Source organism: Antechinus flavipes, chromosome 1 (genome assembly GCF_016432865.1).
Source record: "Antechinus flavipes isolate AdamAnt ecotype Samford, QLD, Australia chromosome 1, AdamAnt_v2, whole genome shotgun sequence".
NCBI classification, from domain to species: domain Eukaryota; kingdom Metazoa; phylum Chordata; class Mammalia; order Dasyuromorphia; family Dasyuridae; genus Antechinus; species Antechinus flavipes.
In genome coordinates this window covers 432,230,749-432,251,302 of record NC_067398.1, presented here as the reverse complement: position 1 = coordinate 432,251,302, position 20,554 = coordinate 432,230,749, and the positions used below count along the sequence as shown (strand labels likewise).

At 31.8% G+C, this 20,554-nt stretch overlaps 1 protein-coding gene across 3 annotated transcripts in view; it reads left to right on the top strand.

Moving 5' to 3' along the window:
- Window positions 1-20,554, top strand: part of LRRCC1 (leucine rich repeat and coiled-coil centrosomal protein 1) — a 40,749-nt gene that overhangs the window by 6,506 nt on the left and 13,689 nt on the right. The window contains exons 4-14 of one of the 3 annotated variants that reach the window (XM_051969960.1): window positions 1,094-1,261; window positions 2,070-2,239; window positions 2,330-2,542; window positions 3,409-3,602; window positions 3,930-4,116; window positions 5,576-5,724; window positions 8,745-8,949; window positions 9,729-9,868; window positions 10,989-11,190; window positions 19,050-19,166; window positions 19,267-19,305. In XM_051969960.1, the coding sequence (XP_051825920.1) occupies window positions 1,094-1,261; window positions 2,070-2,239; window positions 2,330-2,542; window positions 3,409-3,602; window positions 3,930-4,116; window positions 5,576-5,724; window positions 8,745-8,949; window positions 9,729-9,868; window positions 10,989-11,190; window positions 19,050-19,166; window positions 19,267-19,305 (1,784 nt within the window). Of the gene's footprint in view, window positions 1-1,093; window positions 1,262-2,069; window positions 2,240-2,329; window positions 2,543-3,408; window positions 3,603-3,929; window positions 4,117-5,575; window positions 5,725-8,744; window positions 8,950-9,728; window positions 9,869-10,988; window positions 11,191-19,049; window positions 19,233-19,266; window positions 19,306-20,554 lie in introns of those variants that run through there. The other 2 variants (XM_051969959.1, XM_051969961.1) reach the window with 2 other exon arrangements.

Below are 20,554 nucleotides of genomic sequence, written 5' to 3'. Positions count from 1 at the left end.
TCTGAGTTAATAAAATATCACAGTGAAACTTTTAATGATACCTAATACCCCATTCTATAGTATAAAAAATTCCCTAAAGGATACTAAACAAACACATTAACCAACATAAACATACTTAGGGAGGATTATTATGTTAGCAATTAAGAATTATTTTTCAGGTCAAATCCCTTTAGAAGAAAAAGCTAAAAGTTTTGGATATAAAGAAAATTATTTTGAAATAGTAGGAGCTTAACAGAGGCTTACTGATTGATTGTACTATTTCCTATTGTGCTATGTCCTGGGGATACTGAAACAAAAATTATGCAATTCCCCTACCATTAAGAAGCTTAGATTTTTTGATGCAAATAACACATATGCACTTAGGTAGATACAAACTATACACAAAGCCTATACAAAAAGTATATTCAGGGGGAGAGGATTGGCATAAGCAGTTTGGCATATCAAAAAGTGCTGTGCTAGCCCTTAAAGCTTCATGTAGGCTGGGATTCTACTTTAAAAAAAAAAAAAAAATCTTTTTTTTTAAGAACCCAAGAGGGCTCTATACATACCATAGTGGTAAATAGTTTATAAATGAAAGAATGATACTTCTTAATGGTGTTTAAATTTTGTGATTATAAACCATGTTTCTAAGACTACTCTGAATTTTTCCCCAGGAATTTAGACTGAGAATGTGTTTTTTTTTAATCTTCTATCAAATAGAAGATTAACAAATAACTGATAAATAATATCTTGAGAGAACCAAAACCAATTATGTTGAGACATATGGAGCTGACAGACTATATTGCAAATTAATTTATTGGAATATGTTTAATAATTTTAGCTAATGGAAGGTACCAACTGACTACTAGTTAGTAGAGACAGGATATCTTTCCTACAACTGAATACTTCATAAGTTAATACTGAATTTGAACTCTTTGTCATCTTACTTATTATTAGCAAACTATAAGAATAAAAACTTGAGGGGACAGATGAGCTCTTTTTATATAATAACGGTAAGATAATTCATAAGATAAATAAAATCCCCTTAATGCTTTTGTTGAATTAAACATTGCAAAAAATTCTGTGATAACTTGTTTGTATATGTGTATTACAGGTTTTTTATACCTTCGTGGAACTAGACATAAAATTAGTCACATTGACTTGCATAGCAATTATATAAGTAGTATTCATCACTTACTCCAATGCATGGTAGGATTACATTTCTTGACTAATCTTACTTTGGAGAAAAATGGAAAAAATAATCCAATCTGTGACCAACCAGGTATGAGCAATTTATTTTTAGCACTATATTAATGACCTTTAGAGTTTGTTAATATGCTGCAGCTTTCTTACAACTATTGTATATTTTTCCATTATCCTTTGAGTCATTTAAAATTTTTTAATTGTGGTATTCTCTGATTTGTATTCATATGACATCATAAAGAGTAAAAATAATTTTTGCTAATTTTTATAAAATGATTACATTCAAAAGACAAATAGTATACTTAAAAATCTGAAAAATACTTGAAAAACCTTTTTTGTTTGGAGAAATAGCCACCAGTGAAATCTCAGATCCTTTGAAATATTAAGATCCTAACATAAATCAGACATAAAATTAGCTATACTTACATAGTAATTTTATAAGTAGAATCCATTGTTTATTCCAATAATTATTATCATTCTAAATTTTTGTTTGTTTGTTTTTTGCTTTTGGTGAGGCATTGGGGTTAAGTGACTTGCCCAGGGTTACACAGCTAGTAAGTGTTAAGTGTCTGAGGCTGGATTTGAACTCAGGTACTCCTGACTTCAGGGCTAGTGCTCTGTCCACTCGCCACCTAGTAGAAGACTACCATTCTTTAAACTTCTTTAGTGTCTTCTACATAGTCTTTAATGAATCAACTAAGATGTTTTAAGAAAAATTATTTGGTGTTAGAAAAAACTTAAATGACTTTTTGTAGGAATATTTTAGTTGTAATACTGAAAATTAGTTTTATCAACTGAAAGATATGCAGTATGATATTTTTATATTATTTTAGAAATAAAAATATTTTAAATGTTAAATTTTAATATGAATTTTTTTTAAACATTAGGTTACAGAGGGATCATTCTCCAGACCTTGCCCCAGCTAACAGTCCTAGATGGGATGAATATATTTGGTGAACCAGTATATATGGTAGAAGGAAATCCATCAGATCTACAATGTTTAGAAGATCTTTTGGATAATCTAGTTTATTCTGATTCACAGCTAGATAAAGAGGAGGTCTAATTTTTTTCTCTTTATAGAAAAGCTTTATAATTCCAACTTTTTTATTGCCAAAATTTTTTAAATTATCTTTTTTTTTTTTAATAGAACTCTGGTAACTTACCAGGAATCATAAACTGCATCAATCAGGAAATGCCCCAGGATCAAAAGCCTGCAAGTACGCCAACAAAAAATACATTCTGTCCTTCTGTAGAAGTTACTTCATCTGAGCCAGAACGAAATAAGCTTGGTGAAAATAATTTGAACAGTGAGATGAGAATAAAAAAATTAGAAGATCAGATTTCACAACTCCTTAATAATGTAATTCATTTCTGCCTTATATTTTTCCCCTTTGTGAAAAGGAATTTAGGGAACTATAAAAACTGGGAATTATTTGAGAAATAAATCTGTTTAAATGATTTTTATCACTTTAACCCATTAACATTTAATAAGGAAATAATTATTATAAGTGGGAAATAATAATTGGAATGAAAATAATGCAATCCTGTGTGATGACCATCCTGGAGTCTTATCAAGGATCCCTTTGAGATCAGTCCCTCTTATCCCCTCCATTGTCATATAGTGAAAACTAGAGAAGAGGAATGACTTGTGCTAGATGCCTGATGCAGGTAGTCAGCAGCAGGGAATTCCTTACTTCCTGTCATTACTTAAGAGGCTTTCATGTCCCATCTTTGAACTTTTAAACCTCAGGACTGCTTCAGAATTTTTATTCTTATTTCCTCAGTGGCTTGCTGAGTAACAATACTCCTCATTTTCTGTGAATTTACACATATATCTACAAGCGCACATGTGTGTATGTGTATGTATGTATATGTATATACACATACACATATAGTTAAAATATTTGCTTTTAAAGTTACTTTTATGATGCTTTGGGGTTAAGTAACAAATTCATAGTAGACTATAATATCTACATTTTGCTTAAGCAAGTAGAATTTATAAAACTTTTTACAATTGAACAATAAAAATATACTATTATATAATAAATTTACATCAGATTGGACTAAAGATTTTCTTTTTTTCTTTCTCAGAAATTCTTTTTTGGAATTTTAATCAAACATCTAGTTTAATCAATCTTTTATCATTGTACAAATGAAAATATGCTTACATTTTATATTTTATTTTACAAATTTTAAAAATAAACCATGTTTTTTTTATTATTATAGGCATCTAATTCTCCCCCAAATCATACGTCTTTGAAAGTTGTCAAACCAAAAAGAGAAACAACTATGACTTCTGAAAGTGATTATGAAAGTGGAAAAGAAAATCATAAGAAAATGCCTAGAAGAACAAAAATCCCTTATTATAGCAAAGCTATACAGACTTCTAAGCACCATAACAAAAGCAAATTTTCCGACAGGTACCTCTTATAACTTTTTCTTTTCAGTTCTTCAACATACAGCATATAATCCAGTACTAAAGTATTTACACAGTATAGATTTTATTCAGTGGATGACTCAAGCCAAGAACCAAAAATTTTGCTTGAAACTGTTGAGAACTCAAAATGTTAAAATAGGAGAATTGTTATTCTTATTGCCAAAGAACTATTATTTAGAGTACATTTAGATCCTAAAATAAATTGTCTCATAATGAAAGTATTTGGATTTATTATTCCAACTATGGATACTGGGAAGAAAATAGTGTAGATAGCATGTTAAATTATTTCTCAAATTTTCTTTCATTTTAGTGGCACAGAGCAGAGTTGCACTAAGAAATCAAAAAATCCCTCCACTAAGAATTTGTCTTTAAGATCAACTTCAAGAAACTCAGATTTAAAGATGGAAAGATCAACAGGAAATCTGGTATCACAAAGTACTCAAACAAATAAAATAGAAAATAAAAGTTTAAGGTTCACAGAAGATTCTACATACAGGGTATGGTTTTAAAACCTAAACTGGGAAAGTATGGGGTAGGGTAACTAAATGTAAATATTTTAAAATAGCTTGTATGTATTTTCTAGTTTAAGCCAAAATATTACACATATTTCTTTAATTAGAATAATTTTATGCATCTAAATAAACTGAGGTTTTTTGAATTTTGAATAATTCATTAATTTTATTTTAGGAATAGTTTTTTAAGAACTAAAATGTAGCTAAAATTCAACAAAACCTTCTAATTCAGACTTCACTCATTTGTTTTAATAATTGAAATATAGTATTCATGGCAGTTATGAAGCAAAAGTGTTATGAAGCAAGGGTGATAGGGTACACATAATATTAGCATGTGGGTAAGGATACCTAGTTTTTAGTGTGGACCGCTTCATGGCTTAACTTGGGCAAGTCACTTAAGTCTCTTTAGTCCAGATTTCTTCATCTATAAAATTACGGTGGGGTGGAGTAAATTATGTCTTGGTTCCTTCTAACAGTAGGATTGTTATCTCAATTTTGTCTTTTTAATGAAATTTTTCAAAGTAAGGTTTCTGAAAATTAAAGATTCTGTGTAATTGGACTACTTGCCATCTAGGAGAGGGCATGGGGGGAGGAGAGGGATTGGAACACAGGGTTTTGCAAGGGCTAACATTGTCCATGGATATGTTTTGAAAAATAAAAAGCTTTAATGAAAAAAAGATTCTATATATACTTTTTAGTTTTGAGTCCAGAAAAATGTTAAAATGTAATATCCTTTCTGTTACTACATACCCAACTTCTCTTTACATTGGCAGACTACTGGAGGGTGGCTGATTAGTAGTTACTCTCAGAGTTTAAGAGGTAATCCTTAGAAGCTGGATTTCTAGTACTGTACCTATTGGTTTGTTTGCCACTGATGATCAAATTTAATTTACTACTACAGTGGTATAGTAAAAATAGAAATAGACTCTTCCTTCTCCCCCCAAATTTTGCCCTCAGAAAACTGACTCTAACTCTCAAACTGGAATACTCCATATTAGTATTCCTCGGTCACTACAATGGGCTATTTTGAACTAGTCTGTTGTTTTTATACATAGTCCAAGAGGTCTGGCTTAATCTTATCCAGCAGTAATAATATATTTTTCTGTGACCAAAGTCCCCTACAGCAAGAACTTTCACTTGGGTTACATTTTTCATTGATCAATTCAACTGACGTGTCTAAGCTTTCTCAATATTGTCATTTGGAGTGAGAATAGAACCTACCCTTACCAAAAGATAGATATTTATACATAGTAAGTATTCTTCTCTTACATTAACTTTGAAATATACTTCCAAAAAAAGTTTTAATATTCTGTAATTATGAAGAAAATATTCTGTAATTAACAGATTTCCCCCCAAAATTCAGCACTTTAATGATTTTTTAAGAGATTTATTATATAGAATTAACATCTTATTAGAATTTTCCTATGTTATATAACTATTTCAGACACTTGTGCAGAAACTAGATGAAGAGAGGGAGAAGAGATGGAAAGCTGAACAAGCTGAGAAGAAACTTGCAGATCATATTAAAGAATTACAGAAACAAATGGAAGAAGAAAAGGATATTCATAGTATGGCCTTGTTTACCACAGATAGGTAAAGAGAATATCCTGGTGAAAAGAGGCTGCAGGAATGAATGAAAGAAACTTCCATTTTGGGTACTAAGTTCAAGGTTTAGCTTGCCTTTCACTAGCATAACTTTGCACATAATCAGATCTTACTGTTTATTAACTGAAGAGAAGTTTAAAGGGACAACCTTCTGAATCTATTCCATCATCTGTAAAATAGTTACAAAAAAAACCTTTTCCCCACAGGGTTGTTTCAGATTTAAATGAAATAATTTTATGAAAAAAGTACATTTAAAACAGTAAAATAATCAGCAAACATTTTAAAAATATTTTATTTTTCCCCAATTACATGTTAAAAGAAAAAAATATATATTTTTAAAGTTTTGAATTTCAAATTTTATCCCTACCTCCTCCCCCCTCCTTCCTGAGATGGGGAACAATCAGACATAGATACACATATAGAGTCTGTAAAATATTTCCAAATTAGTCATTTTGTTCAAAAAGACTCAAAAAGAATGAAAGAAAGTGAACAAATAGCATACTTTAGTCTGTAATCAAACAATATCCAGTTTTTTGGTTTTTTTTTTTTTCCTGTAGGTAGATAGTATGCTTCATTAGACTTTTGGAATTGTCTTGGATCATTGTACTGCTTAGAATAGCTAATTCATTCATAATTCTTCATTGTACAGTATTGCTGTTATTGTGTACAATGTTCTTTTTCATGGTTCTTTTTGCTTCACTTTGCATAGTTTGCTGTAGGTTCTTCCAAGTTTTTCTGAAGTCATCTTTCAACAAGCATTTATTTAAGAAGCAAAATATGTATGTTAACTTATTAAGTAATAATAATTATTCATGAATTCATGAAAAATTCAATGAATTTTCATTCAATTCAGCAAACATTTATTAAGTGCCTAGATACCAAAATGTAAGCTGCTAACTATAAATTATAATTTATAGACAAAGTTATCCCTGCTGTAAAGGAACTTACATTCTCCTGTGGAGAAACAACATGCACACAGATAGGTCAACACAATATGAAAGTGATTTCATGAGTATGGAAAGAATAATAACAACTGAGGGGATCAGCAGTACATTTGCATGGGAGATAGCACTTGAGTTCAGTGAGTTTTTAAAAGGAAGCAAGGAATTCCAAGAGGTATGGAAGAAGAGCATTCCAGACATGGGGAATAGTTGCTGCAAAGGTATGGAGACAAAAGCTGGACTTGAAAACTATGAAATCAGTTTGGAAAAGAAGGCTGGAACTAGAATGTAAAGGAATCAAATGTCCCAAAAAGGAACTTGAAGATTGTCTTAAGGGCAGTGGGAAGTCTGATATTTCTTGAGCCAATAAAGTAACAGGGTTGTTTCTGGGCTTTAGGGATATCAAGGTGAGTTTTTTTTAATTTAGTTTTTAGGTATTTTGCTGAAATGATTTCTAGTTACATGTAATCTTGGCCAATGAGTAATCTCTTGTAAGAAATAAAAATAATTAAAACCAGCAAACACACAGACCATAAAAACAGCATTTACTACATTTTGCTTGTATAGTTTGGCAGTTATCTTGAGGATGGATTGGACAGGAGAGAGATTTAATGCAGGTAAATCAATTACAAGCCTATTGTATAGTAGTCCAGACAAGTGGTAATTAAGGTCTGAACAAGGGTGATGATTGTGTAAGTAAATAGAAGTGAATGGATGAAAAAGTTGTTGAGAAGGTAGAACCATTAGCGTTGGCAACTGTTTGGATATGCAAGGTAATGGAGAATGAAGAGGATGACAAAAGTTGAGAGCCTCAGTAATAGGAAGGATAGTTTTCTCTACAAAAACAGGTAAGTTAGGAAGATAGATGGATTTAGGATGGAAAACTGACTTTATTTTGGAGCATGTCAGGTTTGAGATGCCCATTTGACATCCAGAGTGAAAGATGGGAGCTGAATAGGGTTTTTGGAGTCAGCTGCAGAAATGATCATTTAACCCATTGAAGTTGATGAGATAACTAATAAAGACAGAGTAAAGAGGAAAGGGCCCAGTTTACCAGTGCATAGATGGCAGGTCACAAATGATGATCCATTTATAATAATAAAGATATGCTGCTGGCACACAAGGATGGAAGATGTCACACATTAAAATACAAGCCATAGCTCATGCCACATTGGAAAACAGACTGGTTTAAAAAAAAAAAAAAGGTTTGTTTTCTTTCCATGCTCCACATGAGCAATTTAAAAGATTTCCTTAGGTTACCTTACACTAAAATTAATGCTTTTCCTCCTCCCCAATAAATGATGATGTTAATTCTTAAGTACAATGAAATGTTGATTTGTATTATTCTTTGTTTTCTGAAGTTTGAAGCAGACATACTCATAAGTGTATTATGAAAGGGAAGTGAAAAATTAAAATTTTTGTCAGATGAACAAGGGTAAAATCAGTGAGAAGAGAAACTATTAGTTATTCTTAGCACTTTCACTTTGGTACCTATTCACTCCTTCATGCTGTATAATCTAGTTTTTGCTTCTAAAACACTTTTATGGTAACAATTCCCTTAGAAGTCATTAAAAATATGCTGATCCTCACTTCTTTGATCTTATTGAAGCTTTTGAAACTTTTGATTACCTCTGCCTTTATGCTCAAATTCTCCTTTGTTGCCTATGTATTTTCTAATTCTCTTGCCTTTCTCTCTTTGATAAACTTTTTCTCCTCTTGTCCTCAAAATGGGAGAATTTTTAGGGCTCTTACTTGGAGTTTTTTAAATCTTGTTATAACTATGTGGCTTATATGTGAATTGTATAATTTCTCTGATCCTTTGTTTCCTAATCTGTTAAGTGGATGCCCTCTATGGGCAGATATCAGAGATGCCTTCAGAGTAGGTACAAACTTATGAAACTGAGTTCAGATCTTCTAGAGATTGCTAGGACAACATTACTGTGTGATCCATTAATGACTAGCATAGTCTGTGGACTGTCTTAAGCTAAGTTATAAATTTTTATTTATATAGAGACTCTATATACAATAGGTTTTTTTTTGTTTTGTTTCATTTTTTTTTTACTTTAGATTAAAAGAATTGATTTTGAAAGAGAGAAATGCTAAAGTAAAGCTCCAAAACATTGTCCATAAGTTTAAAAATGAAATTGAGAAACTCAATAATGAATTAAATCAATCAAAAAATAAAGAAGAGGAACAAAATAGAGTTTTGCGAACTTTGGAACAAACTTTGACAAAAATAGAGAAACAGAAAGTTCAGCAGCAGGTTGCAGAGGTTGGTATTGGTTTATTTCAATACTGTTTTAAGTTACATTAAATAGTTTAAGTTCATAGGTCCAAATCTAACATATTATTATTGTTCAAATGTTATTAGCTCTTCATGACCCCTTTGACCCACAGCAAGCCAGTAGTATCCATGGATTCTTTTGGCGAACATACTAGAATAGTTTGTCATTCCTTCCACAGTGTTTTAAAGGAAAACAAAGTTTAAGTGACTTGCCCAGGATCACACAGATAGTATGAAGCTGGATTTAAACTCAGATCTTCCTAACTCCTGGCCCAGCACTTTATCCATCTAGCTATACTATAAAGTACATTATACTAAGCCTATAATATTTAATATCCACAAGAAAGAAGTTAAATACACCTTGAAAACATGACCTACAAAATTCATTCCATGTTAAGTCTACCTTTGCTTTCTGAAATCACAACATAATTGTGATACCACTACATGTTATGGGAATGACCAATAAAAGCTCAATAAAAAATTTGTAGATTGACCAAATTCAGAAACAGAGACAGTTCTTAAGAATCTCTGTAGGGGAACAAAATTCCTCCATATTCCTTGCATGGAAATTAACATTACACGTGGACAAGTAGTTATTACCAAAGTTTCTATAAAGCATTTGGTAGTGTCATTACTTAATTTGATTTAACTTGATGAAAACCATCAATACTAATCTATATTGTTCTTGATTGGTTTTCTTAGATTGAAGAAGAGCTTATTAACAAATTATTATCAAAATTATCTCCATCACTACTTTTCTTATACAGGTGAAGCGAGTTCAAGAGATAGAACTCAAAGCTTCAGCTGCTGAGAGAGAAATACAGCTGCTTAGAGCATCCCTTCATCAACAGAAAGAAAAGGTACAGCAACTTCATGAACTTTTGGCAATGAAAGAACAGGAACATAGGTAAGAAGTAACTAAATAGAAAAAATAAAAACGGTTTTTTTTATTATAGCTTTTTATTTATAAGATATATGCATGGGTAATTTTTCAGCATTGACAATTGCAAAACCCTTTGTTCCAATTTTTCCCTTCCTTCCCCCCACCCCTTCTTCCATATGGCAGGTTGACCAATACATGTTAAACATGTTAAAGCATAAGTTAAATACAATATATGTATACATGTCCATACAGTTATGATAAAAACAGTTTCAAGCCATTAATAGTACTAGCAAGTATCCTAGTTTCTCCAGATGCCTAAAATTGGTTTCTGAGCTGACTGTGATACAAGTTCTAAAGTATCCAGCATATTGAGTTAACTGTCTTGTCATTGAGCACACAGTACTAATTGAAATGAATGTCTCATAAACATAACTTTTTTCTGTCCTCATGAAACTTTCGCCATTCTTTCAATACAACTAAAAATCAGGTGAGAGATATTCTCAGTACTTCAGAAACAGAGCCAGTAGTTACAGTGGGGCAAGACTTGAAGAAATTGCTCCAAATGAGAAATACTTATCAGTATTTTAAGTGCTATTAAAGAATGTCTTTTCTCAACAGTATTGGGTCTGGGTACCTTAGCCAATTTTTTTTTTTCAATTACATACTCAGGTACAACTTTTTCTTTGCCTGCCTGATTTCTGTCTTTATTCAAAGAAAATAGGAACAGATCTTAAATATTCATTTTACTAAATTCCAGCAAGATTCAATATTGCAAAAAATATTAAGGCTAATTTTTGGAATAATTTTTGGACCATTGAATTTTTATTGTAGTTAGGCATAGACATAGTTTTATTTCCAATTTTAAATTAAATAATGGTTAAAATACAATTCTTGAGTTTAGTATTGTATTTCTCTTATTAACATAGTCTTCAGTTTCTCTTTCAAAATTTTTAAATCCAGATGACCTCTCATAAAATGGGATGATTAGCAAAAAAGGAAAGAAAAGCTGTGTGTGGGGGGGAAAAAGGCATGAGCAATGAAAACTAGATGAAATTAGAAAGGATTACAAAGAAAGCTGTAAAAGCCTTTTTTAGTTTGTTTTTAAATAAAGACAGTAGGTATTTAAATTTGTTATTTTTTCCAGGAAAGAACTTGAAACAAGAGTAACTTTGAATGGCTCTGATTTCCAGGAAGCTTTGGCAAAAGAAATAGGAAAAGAAGAAAAGAAGCATGAAGAACGAGTGAAAGAATTTCAGGAGAAAATTAATATATTAAACCAACAATATTTAGAACTAGAAGATGAATTCCGTATGGCTTTAACTATTGAAGCCAAAAGATTTAAAGAAGTAAGAATGGCATTGTCTCGGTGGTAATATTAACTTATTAGTACTTATACTTTACAAGACACTTTTTTTTACAACAATCCTTTGAAAATGACAATTCAATAGTTATTCTCATTTTATAAGGTCTTTGAGGTTCACAGACTGAGTGGCCTGTTCAAAGCACTTTTTTATTATAGTATCCTTAGCAATTTGATACTAGTTTTTTATCTTTTGATTGCATTTTTTGTCCTGTTCTCTTCTCTAAATTATAATGTTCTCTGGGTGCAGGTTTCTTGAGGGGCTTTTGGGAGCAGTCTTCATTTCATTTCAATACAATAATCACATTACATGCAGCCAGCTGTTAAAAGTCCAAATCCTTTATTTTCTTCAAAATAGCCCAGTTAGCTTTCTTAGAGGCCTATCTCTCTCCTTGGTTCTGATAGCTCTTGCCACTAGTCCTTTGTCTCTTCCAGCTTCATTAGCTCTCTCTGAATCCAAAACCTCCAGCCAGCACACAAGTGGAAGTTGGAATAGATCTGACTCCCCCTTCAAGAGTGAGATTGTAGTTTCTGACTTGTGAATCTCTGGAAGCCTCCAGTTGGCTTGTCCTTTAGTGGGCTTGTCCTTCTGACTTGTTGACTCACACTGAATCCTGGCTCTGAATCTCCTGGAGCTTCCAATGTGCTTATCCTTTTATATGCTCTTTTAGAGGTGTGAACTCTTAAAGATGTGAAAGGTGTGAACTCTTGCAGAACTTTTAACAAGTACTAAGCACATTAGTGAACTGGAGAACTGCTAAGCACCATGCTAAAATTAGACAACCAACTTAGCACATTGTAAGAATCCTAACATTTTCATTTAAATTAGTCCAAATACTTAATTTCTCTTCCTTCTGTCTCCTTCCAAAGAAATAAAAACAAAGCCCTTATAACAAATATGAATAATAATAAAAAAACAATCCCCAAATTGACCATGTCCAGAAGTATATGTTCCTAGTATATTGAACATTACTTCTAAGAAAGTGGGCAGAATTCTTCCTTTTGTTCTGGCATCTTGGTTGGTCATTGAATTGATCCAAGTTAAATCTTTCAAAATTGTTGGTCATAAAACATTTATTAATCAGTTGTCATATATCAGGTACTATGTTGAGGCACTAAAATTTAAGAAGATTGGCAAAGCCTTCATGTAAAAGAAAAAATTACATCTGGAACTTAAAGGCAGGCAGGAGGAAGAGATTTCTAAGTATGGAAGACAACCAGAGCCTGCAGTAAGAACATAGAGTATCTTATGTAAGGAATAAAAAGGAAGGCATTGCTAGATTGGAAAGATACTGGGGAGGGGCATTAGGTTATATAAAAAGCTTTGAATGCCAAACATGATTTTATATTTGATTCTGGAGATGATGGAGAGGCACTGGAATTTATTGAAAGAAGGGAGAGAGAGGTTTATGTTTTTAGATCTGAACTTCGGGAAGATCATGATAGCATTGATTTAGACGATAGATGGGAGTGAGAAGAGAGATGAAGCTGGCAGACTTAACTACCAAGCTATTGCAGTAGTCATAAAACACCAAGAACTAGTAATAATGGGTGGAAGTTACCAAGAAGCAAACTTATTTGATGTGAAAAAACTTTCTAGTAGTTAGAACTAGGAAAAGTGGAATGTGTTATTTTGGGAGGAGTGGTCTATTCCTTAATAGGTTGTTTTTGGTCTAAAGCTGAATGAATACTTGTTGAGTATGAGGAAAGGGAATTATTTTTGAAATATGGGTTTAAGTAGATGTCTTCTTAGGTCCATTCTCACTCTAAAATTCTGTGATTTGCTGAATTTATTAGAAGTGATTTTGTGAATAATTTTCTGTAATAGGCATTATTTTTTGCCACACAATTGAATGGAAGGTATAGAGGAAGATAAATTTTCATTGTTTATTTTTTGATTTAAAAAAAAAATTAATTTAGTAAAGCAAAAGTATTATTTCCTCCAATATGGCTTCACACATATGTGTTTTAAAACCATTATGTTTTACATTACTTGACAGAAATGGCATAAATTTGTTCAATAGACCCATGCTCACCAAAAGTATTTGCCACTGTCAGAGTTCAAAAAGTAAAGGAATTTTCTATAGATTAATACCTACCAGATATCATTGTTCTGATTTCATCAAGCCTTGAAACATTATTACAAAGTCTCATAAATGATATCTAATTTCTAAAAAAAGTTCTTTGTAAGTGGTCATATGAGGAAAAGTCAGCAAGATAAAGAATATAGATTGTACATACTGTGGCATGCAATTTAATAGACAACCTGCAATACTAGTCCATTGGTATATATTTTAAAAAACAAACATAACAGAAGGATAGTGAATGGGCCCCAGAAATGAACAGGAGGAAAATACAGGACTAGGGATTACTTTTGAAAAATCATGCCATCTTTTGAATATCAGTAGCCTTCCAGTGATGTTGTATGGCTATGAGTCATAGAACTTTTAAATCACTCATAGAGCAATGGAAAAACATATGAATAAATTCATGCACATTACCAATGAACTGAATTGCAATATCATAGCATAAAGGAATGAGTGAGCAGGCATTTAAAATACCTACTATGAGGCAACCATTTCACAAATATAAAGGGTAGTCCAAACACTCGAAGCTTTAAGCTAGACATAATGAGTTAGGATACATTACTGGCTAACTCAGCCAGGGGATTGAATCAAGCCTTGAGTATTCGGTCCCAGATAGGGGTAAAAGGGCTTATTGGCAGATCACAAGGCAGAGTGATGGACAATATTTGATATTCTGATGGATAATTGGATAGAATTTCATCAGAGAAATACGGGAAATAATTGATTAACAGTAATCATGCTTTTTCAGTATTCACACAATGCCAACAGATATAGAAAAAAAATCACCACTGACATACTGGGGAGACCCTGGAGGATTTGCTGGAGGACATGGATGAAAGTAGGTTGTAATCTATATCATTAGCGGAAATAACCACATTGATGAATTCAGGTGTCAGTTGAAGTGACAAAATATTAGGAAAAGTAATTAAATAAAAATGTAAATTTACATTTGTTTCACTTTTACTCAGCTCTTTTGTGCAGGAAAGTATATATACCCATACATAATACATAAATTGGAGGAGGTAGAAATTTTACTTAGGTATAAATTCTGAATCATATACTCAAATACAAATAAATTTCTTAAATCCTTAGCATAAAAATAATGCTCTTAGCACTTGTTGCATGACTGTTGAATTGTCTGTGTGTATGTGGCAGGATGAGAAGGTAAAATGCAATGAAGAAACCAGTCTTTGTATTTTTTCAGTACCCTGCAGCAAACTCTGCATTGTATAAAATAAAAAGTTTCTTTTTGCCTACAGCAGAATGTTTACAGAATGTAAATTTCCTGATTATTTGAAAATTATGATTCTTGTACTTGTACATAGTATTTATCAACTATAATGCAAAGATAACCTTGCTTAGGAGAAAAAAACAATTCTGCTACCTATTGTATAATCTTTCACAAGGATGACTTAAATCTTTTTGATCCTTAGTTTCTTCATTTATAAAATGGAAACAATAAACTGTATTCCTCAAAATGTTGGTGTGATGAAAGCAGTTTGTAAACTATGAGACAAAATAAATATGAGTTGTTATGTAATCAAAATATTTGAAAAGAATATGAAAGAATTTACTGCTTTGATATAAATGCTATAAAAACAGAAAAAATGAAACCAAGTGTTGAATCAAATTAATGAAAAAATAGAAAACAAAAAAATGAAAATTACTGATGTGAATATAACTACTGCCTTGTATTCAGTCCTGGATATGACAGTTTACATCTTTCAGACCTTTTCATGTGAGTTTACTCCATTCTGCCTCTCCCTTCCTTTTTCTCCCAGTGCAATCCTCTTTCTCACCCTTAATTTTTTTTATATCATCCCATCAAAGTAAAAAAATATCCAAACCCTCCATCTATGTATATAATCCTTCTAAATGGCCTCATAGGAATATGATTTTTAGATGTCTCATTTTTCCCTTGGGATGTAAATAGTTGAACTTTATTAAATGACTTATTTTTTTCTCTACTGTTTACTTTTTTGTGCTTCTCTTGAGGCTTGTATTTGAAAATTGAATTTTCTGTTCAGCTGTGGTCTTTTCTCAGGAATTTCTGAAAGTTCCCTATTTCATTAAATATCTATTTTATCTCTTGAAAGATTATGCTTAATTTTGATAGTTGATTCTTGGTTTTAAATATTATGAATTTTTTTACCTTCCGGAATGTTATATTGTAGAATATGCTAAATCCCATGTAATTCTGATTTTGTGTTCTCAGTATTTGAATTGTTACTTTCTGATAACTTGCAGCATTTCTCTCTGTCCTGAAAACTCTGAAATTTGGATATAATACTCCTCTGAGAGTTTTCATTTTGGGATTTCTTTATGGTACTAGTTAGATTTTTTCAATTACTATTTTATCCTCCGGTTCTAGGATATTATTAGGACAGGTTTCCTTGATAACTTCTTGAAAAATGCTTTCCCAGGCTCTTTTTTTTGGTCATGGCTTTCAGGTAATTCAATAATTCTTAAATTGTCTCTCTTTTATTTATTTCCAAGTTAGTTGTTTTGCCAGTGAGATATTTAACATTTTTTCTGTTTTTTCATTCTTTTGATTTTATTTGATTTTTGATGTCTCATGGAGTCATTAGCTTCTATTTTTAAGGAATTATTTTATTCATTTAACTTTAGTATCTCCTTTCTGCTTGATCAGTTTTGCTTTTTAAGGGATAGTTTTCTTCAGTGGGATTTTTATAACTTTTTCTGTTTGGCCATTTCTTTTTTTAAAGAGTTTTTTTTTTCCCCCTAAAATGTTGAGCTGTTGACTTTTTTATGATTCTCTTCCATAACATTCATTTCTTTTTCTAATTTTTCTTTTATCTCTCAAATTTTTAAAATCCTTTTTGAGCTCTTCCATGAGGACTTTTTTGGCCTGAGACTATTTTTTATTTCTCTTTGCAGCTTTACACATAGGCATTTTGAAATTGTTGTCCTCTTGTGAGTTTGTCTTGATTTTCGTTGTCATCATAATGGTTTTCCATGATGGGGGATTTTGTTTGTTTTTTGCTCATTTTCTAGCCTATTCTGTAACTTTTAAAGTTGAGTTTTATTTCTAGAATACAGGGGGCACTGTTCCAAGCTTCTTGTATCACATGCCAGGGAACTTGCCTGACCTACTCTAGCCAGCTGTTCTAGGACCCCCAGACCTGCCAAACCTAACCACTATTATGCCATGTTAGGGTAAAAGTTTCACAACTAGCCCACTGTGCAGCTGGCCTATTGAGCCAAGACCAAATTGCTAATCTGTGTATGAACTAGGAGCTTCCTACCAGCTTGCTAGATTATGCCTGTGCTGGGCTTTGCTCCCCTTTTAATCAAGTGAGAGAGACCTTTTCTATAGTCCTAAGTTTTTTCAGGTGGAAAATTATTTCACCCTGTCTTTTTATGGATTTTGTTGCTTTAGAATTTGTTTTGAGCATGATTTAAAGTTTTTTCAAGAGAAGTCAGGGTGAGCTTAGGGCAACTTGCTGCCTTTTCTCTACTGTCTTGGCTTCATCTCTTGGATATGACAATTTAAAAGGGACAAAAGATACCAAAGTGTCTAGATGTACATAACCAATGTGGTTAAAGCCTTGATTCCATGTCTTTTAAGGACTATTTGAAGCAATTGGGGATACTTAGCCAGAAGATTTAGAAGCAAGGGAAGGAGTAAGAGCTGTCTGCAAAGATCTGAAATGCTCTTCTGTAGAAGAGGGATTAGATTTGTTCTATTTGCTCCTCAAATGACAAATTCAGCAGCAGTGATGGAGACTTCAGACTTACTTAATGTTAAGAAGCAAGAGATTTGAATGTTTAGCAAAACTTAGATATGCATGATGAAATCTTTAAGGCAAGTTCTTCTTACTATTCTAAAAAAGTTCTAGTGTTAATTTTGATTACATTAAATTAAAAAGGTTTTGCACAGACAAAAATGATGCATCCAAGATCAGAAGGGAAGCAGAAAGTTGGGGGAAAAACATTTTATAGCTAATGTTTCTGACAAAGGCCTCATTTCTAAAATATATAAAGAACTGACTCAAATTTAAAAGATACAAACCATTCCCCAGTTGATAAATGGTCAGAGGATATGAATGGGCAATTTTCAGATGAAGAAATTAAAGCCATCTATATCATAAATAATGCTCTACATCACTGTTGATTAGAGAAATACAAATTAAGACAACTCTGAGGCACCACTTGAAATCTCTCAGATTGGCTAAGATGACAAGAAGAGATAATGATAAGTGTTGGAGGGGATGTGGAAAAACTGGTACATTAATATATTGTTGATGGAGTTATGAACTGATCCAAACATCCTGGAGAATAATTTGGAACTATGCCCAAAGAGTTCTAAAACTGCATACCTAATGGATCCAGCAAGGGTCTCTACTGGGCTTATATCCCAAAGAGATCTTAAAAGGAGATAATGGTATCACATGTACAAAAACGTTTGTAGCAGCCCTTTTTTGTAGTGACAACAAACTGGAAATGGCTTTAATAAGTTATGGTATATGAATGTAGTGGAATATTATTCAGAAAGGCTTGGGGAGACTTAGATAAGTAGATCTTAAGTAAAGAAAGCAGAACCAAGAGAACATTGTCCACGATAACAAGAAGATTATGTGATGATCAACTATGGTGATTAATGGCAATATTCCATGAGATATGGGATGGATACATGTCCATCCAGTGAGAGAACTATGATGATTGACTAGATTGAAGCACGTATTTTCACTTCACCTTTTTTTGTAATTTGTTTTTTTCCCTTTTTATCTAAATTTTCTTACACAATATGCCAAATATGGAAATATGTTTAAAAGAATTGCACATATTTACCCTGTATCAGATTGCTTGCTGTCTTGGAGAGGGGGTAGTTAAGGGATGGAAGGAGAAAAATTTGGAACATAAAGTTTTACAGAAATGAATGTTGAAAACTCTTTACATGTAATTTGAAAAATAAAATACTATTAAAAAAAGTACCAGTATTTTTCAAAAGATCCTTTATGTAATGCTGATACCTTTTCCAGTTGTTTTCAGGACAAATATTTTGTCTTATATAGCCCTGTCCTTATTACTTCAGCCATCCAAATGAGAATTAGACTATCAGTAATAACATTTATTTTATTCTTGAGATTTATAAAACACTTTATGTGTGTGTGTGTGTGTGTGTGTGTGTGTGTATACACACACACACACATATGTATATGTATTTTATATACATACATATATACACACACACACACACACACACACACACACACACACACATACATATAACTGATCTTATGAGCCACACAGCTCTGAAATCTATGATTATTCTCATTTCACAGATGAAAAAACTAAGGCTCAGTGACTTATGATTACTGTTATTAATATCTAAAATTTGACTTGAACCCAAATCTTTACAAGTTCTATAGTATTTCTAGTAGCCATGTTACCTCTATAATCCTACCAACTTTGTTTTCATATATTTCTAAATGCTGTAGTATTTACAGTATACATACAGTAGTCTTTGTACCTTTTTAACTAGTGCCTCCATTGCTTTATAGTCTCGGTAGTTCTCAGCTACTTTGACTTATTAGTTGTCTGATTGACATGATCTGGATCATTATTATGCCTTTTATAAAGATTACTTAATCACTAGTGCATTAACAACAAGAGCTTACCAATACAACAAACACCAGTTTATTATTCATATTAATATATTAGTAATACTACTAAATTTTAAAATTATTTGCCAAATCCTTATTTGTATACATTTTGCTTTGATTATGAAATATAGGTTAAAGATGGCTTTGAAAATATTTCAGCTGAATTAGCAAAGAAAAAAAATGCCCTGGCCCGAGCTCAACAAAAGGAAAATGAATCATCTATTTTAATTCAAGATCTGACCTCATTGGTAAAAGAACAGAAAGCAAGAATTGCAGAAGTTTCCAAATCAAAATTGGAAACAACAAATTTAAAGGTAAGTATGACATTTTCTTTCTTTTTTCATACAGGTGTGGGGAAAACTTTTAGAAACAACATCAAATTTAAAGGTAAGACTAACATTTTCTTTCTGCTTTCATACAGGTTTAGGCAAACATTTTAAAAATTAGTTTTATATGATCTTTTAAAAATTCTGATTTTTCTCTCCCTTCAACTTCATAGTTCGCATTTAAAACTTTATTGTCTTTGACTACATTTCAAAATAACATTTAGTTGGGGTTTGATGGTGGGGTTTTTTCCACCAAATGAAGTAGAAATTCATTCATATACCTGCTTGGTGAAATATTAGTTTCTGATTTTTATAGATGAATTATTGTAACTTTTAAAAACTGTATTTAATTTAAAAATTGAACTTTTTTTTAATTATGAGAGACTTTTTAGAATCTTTCCTTTGTGTTGTTTTTCTTAATATTTAATGCACAAACAAAATCAATGAAGCTAAGAGTAAAAAGGAAGTAGTTGAATTGAGGGAGAGGGAAATCATTGCAGCATTTTTCTCTGTTAAGTATCATATTTGAGATTGATTATAAGAAACTGATTAAAATTTGTAGGAGTAAGAGCCATTTATCAGTTGATAAGTAGTCAAAGGATATGCACGGGGACTTCCCAAGCAAAGAAATCCATACTATTAATGACCATGTGAAAAATTGTTTCAAGTCACTAATAGGGAGATACAAATTTAAAGCAACTCTGAGGTTTCATCTTACATTCATCAGATTAGCAAAGTTGACAAAAAAAGAAAAATGATAAATACTGGAAGGGCAATGGGAAAAATAGGAATATTCATATGCTATTGATAAAGCTGTGAAGTGGTCTAACTATTTGGAAAACAGTTTGAAACTATGCCTTAAAAGTTACTACCTTGTGCATACATATCTTTGACATCCCCAAAGAGATTAAAGAAAATAGAAAAGAACTCATATGTACAAAATATTTATATCTTTCTTTTTTGGTGGTAAAGAACTAGAAACTAAGGGATAGCTATAATTTGGGAATAACTAAACAGATGTTATCTGAATGTACTAGAATATTGTGTCATTAGAAATGCTGGTTTCAAGAGAAATCTGAGAAGACCTGTATCAGCTGATGCAGATTTAAGTAGGTATTATCAGGAAAACAGCATAAACAATTTTAACAAAACTATAAAGAAAAAAATGACTTTGAAAAAGTTAAAATCTCTAAGTAATGCAGTGAAAACCAAGACTGCAGAATACTAACAATGATAAAAACAATGTCATGAGATCCACATTTTCGACATTATCAGAGTGGAAGTTGATTTTTTTTTTTTATTGTAAATGT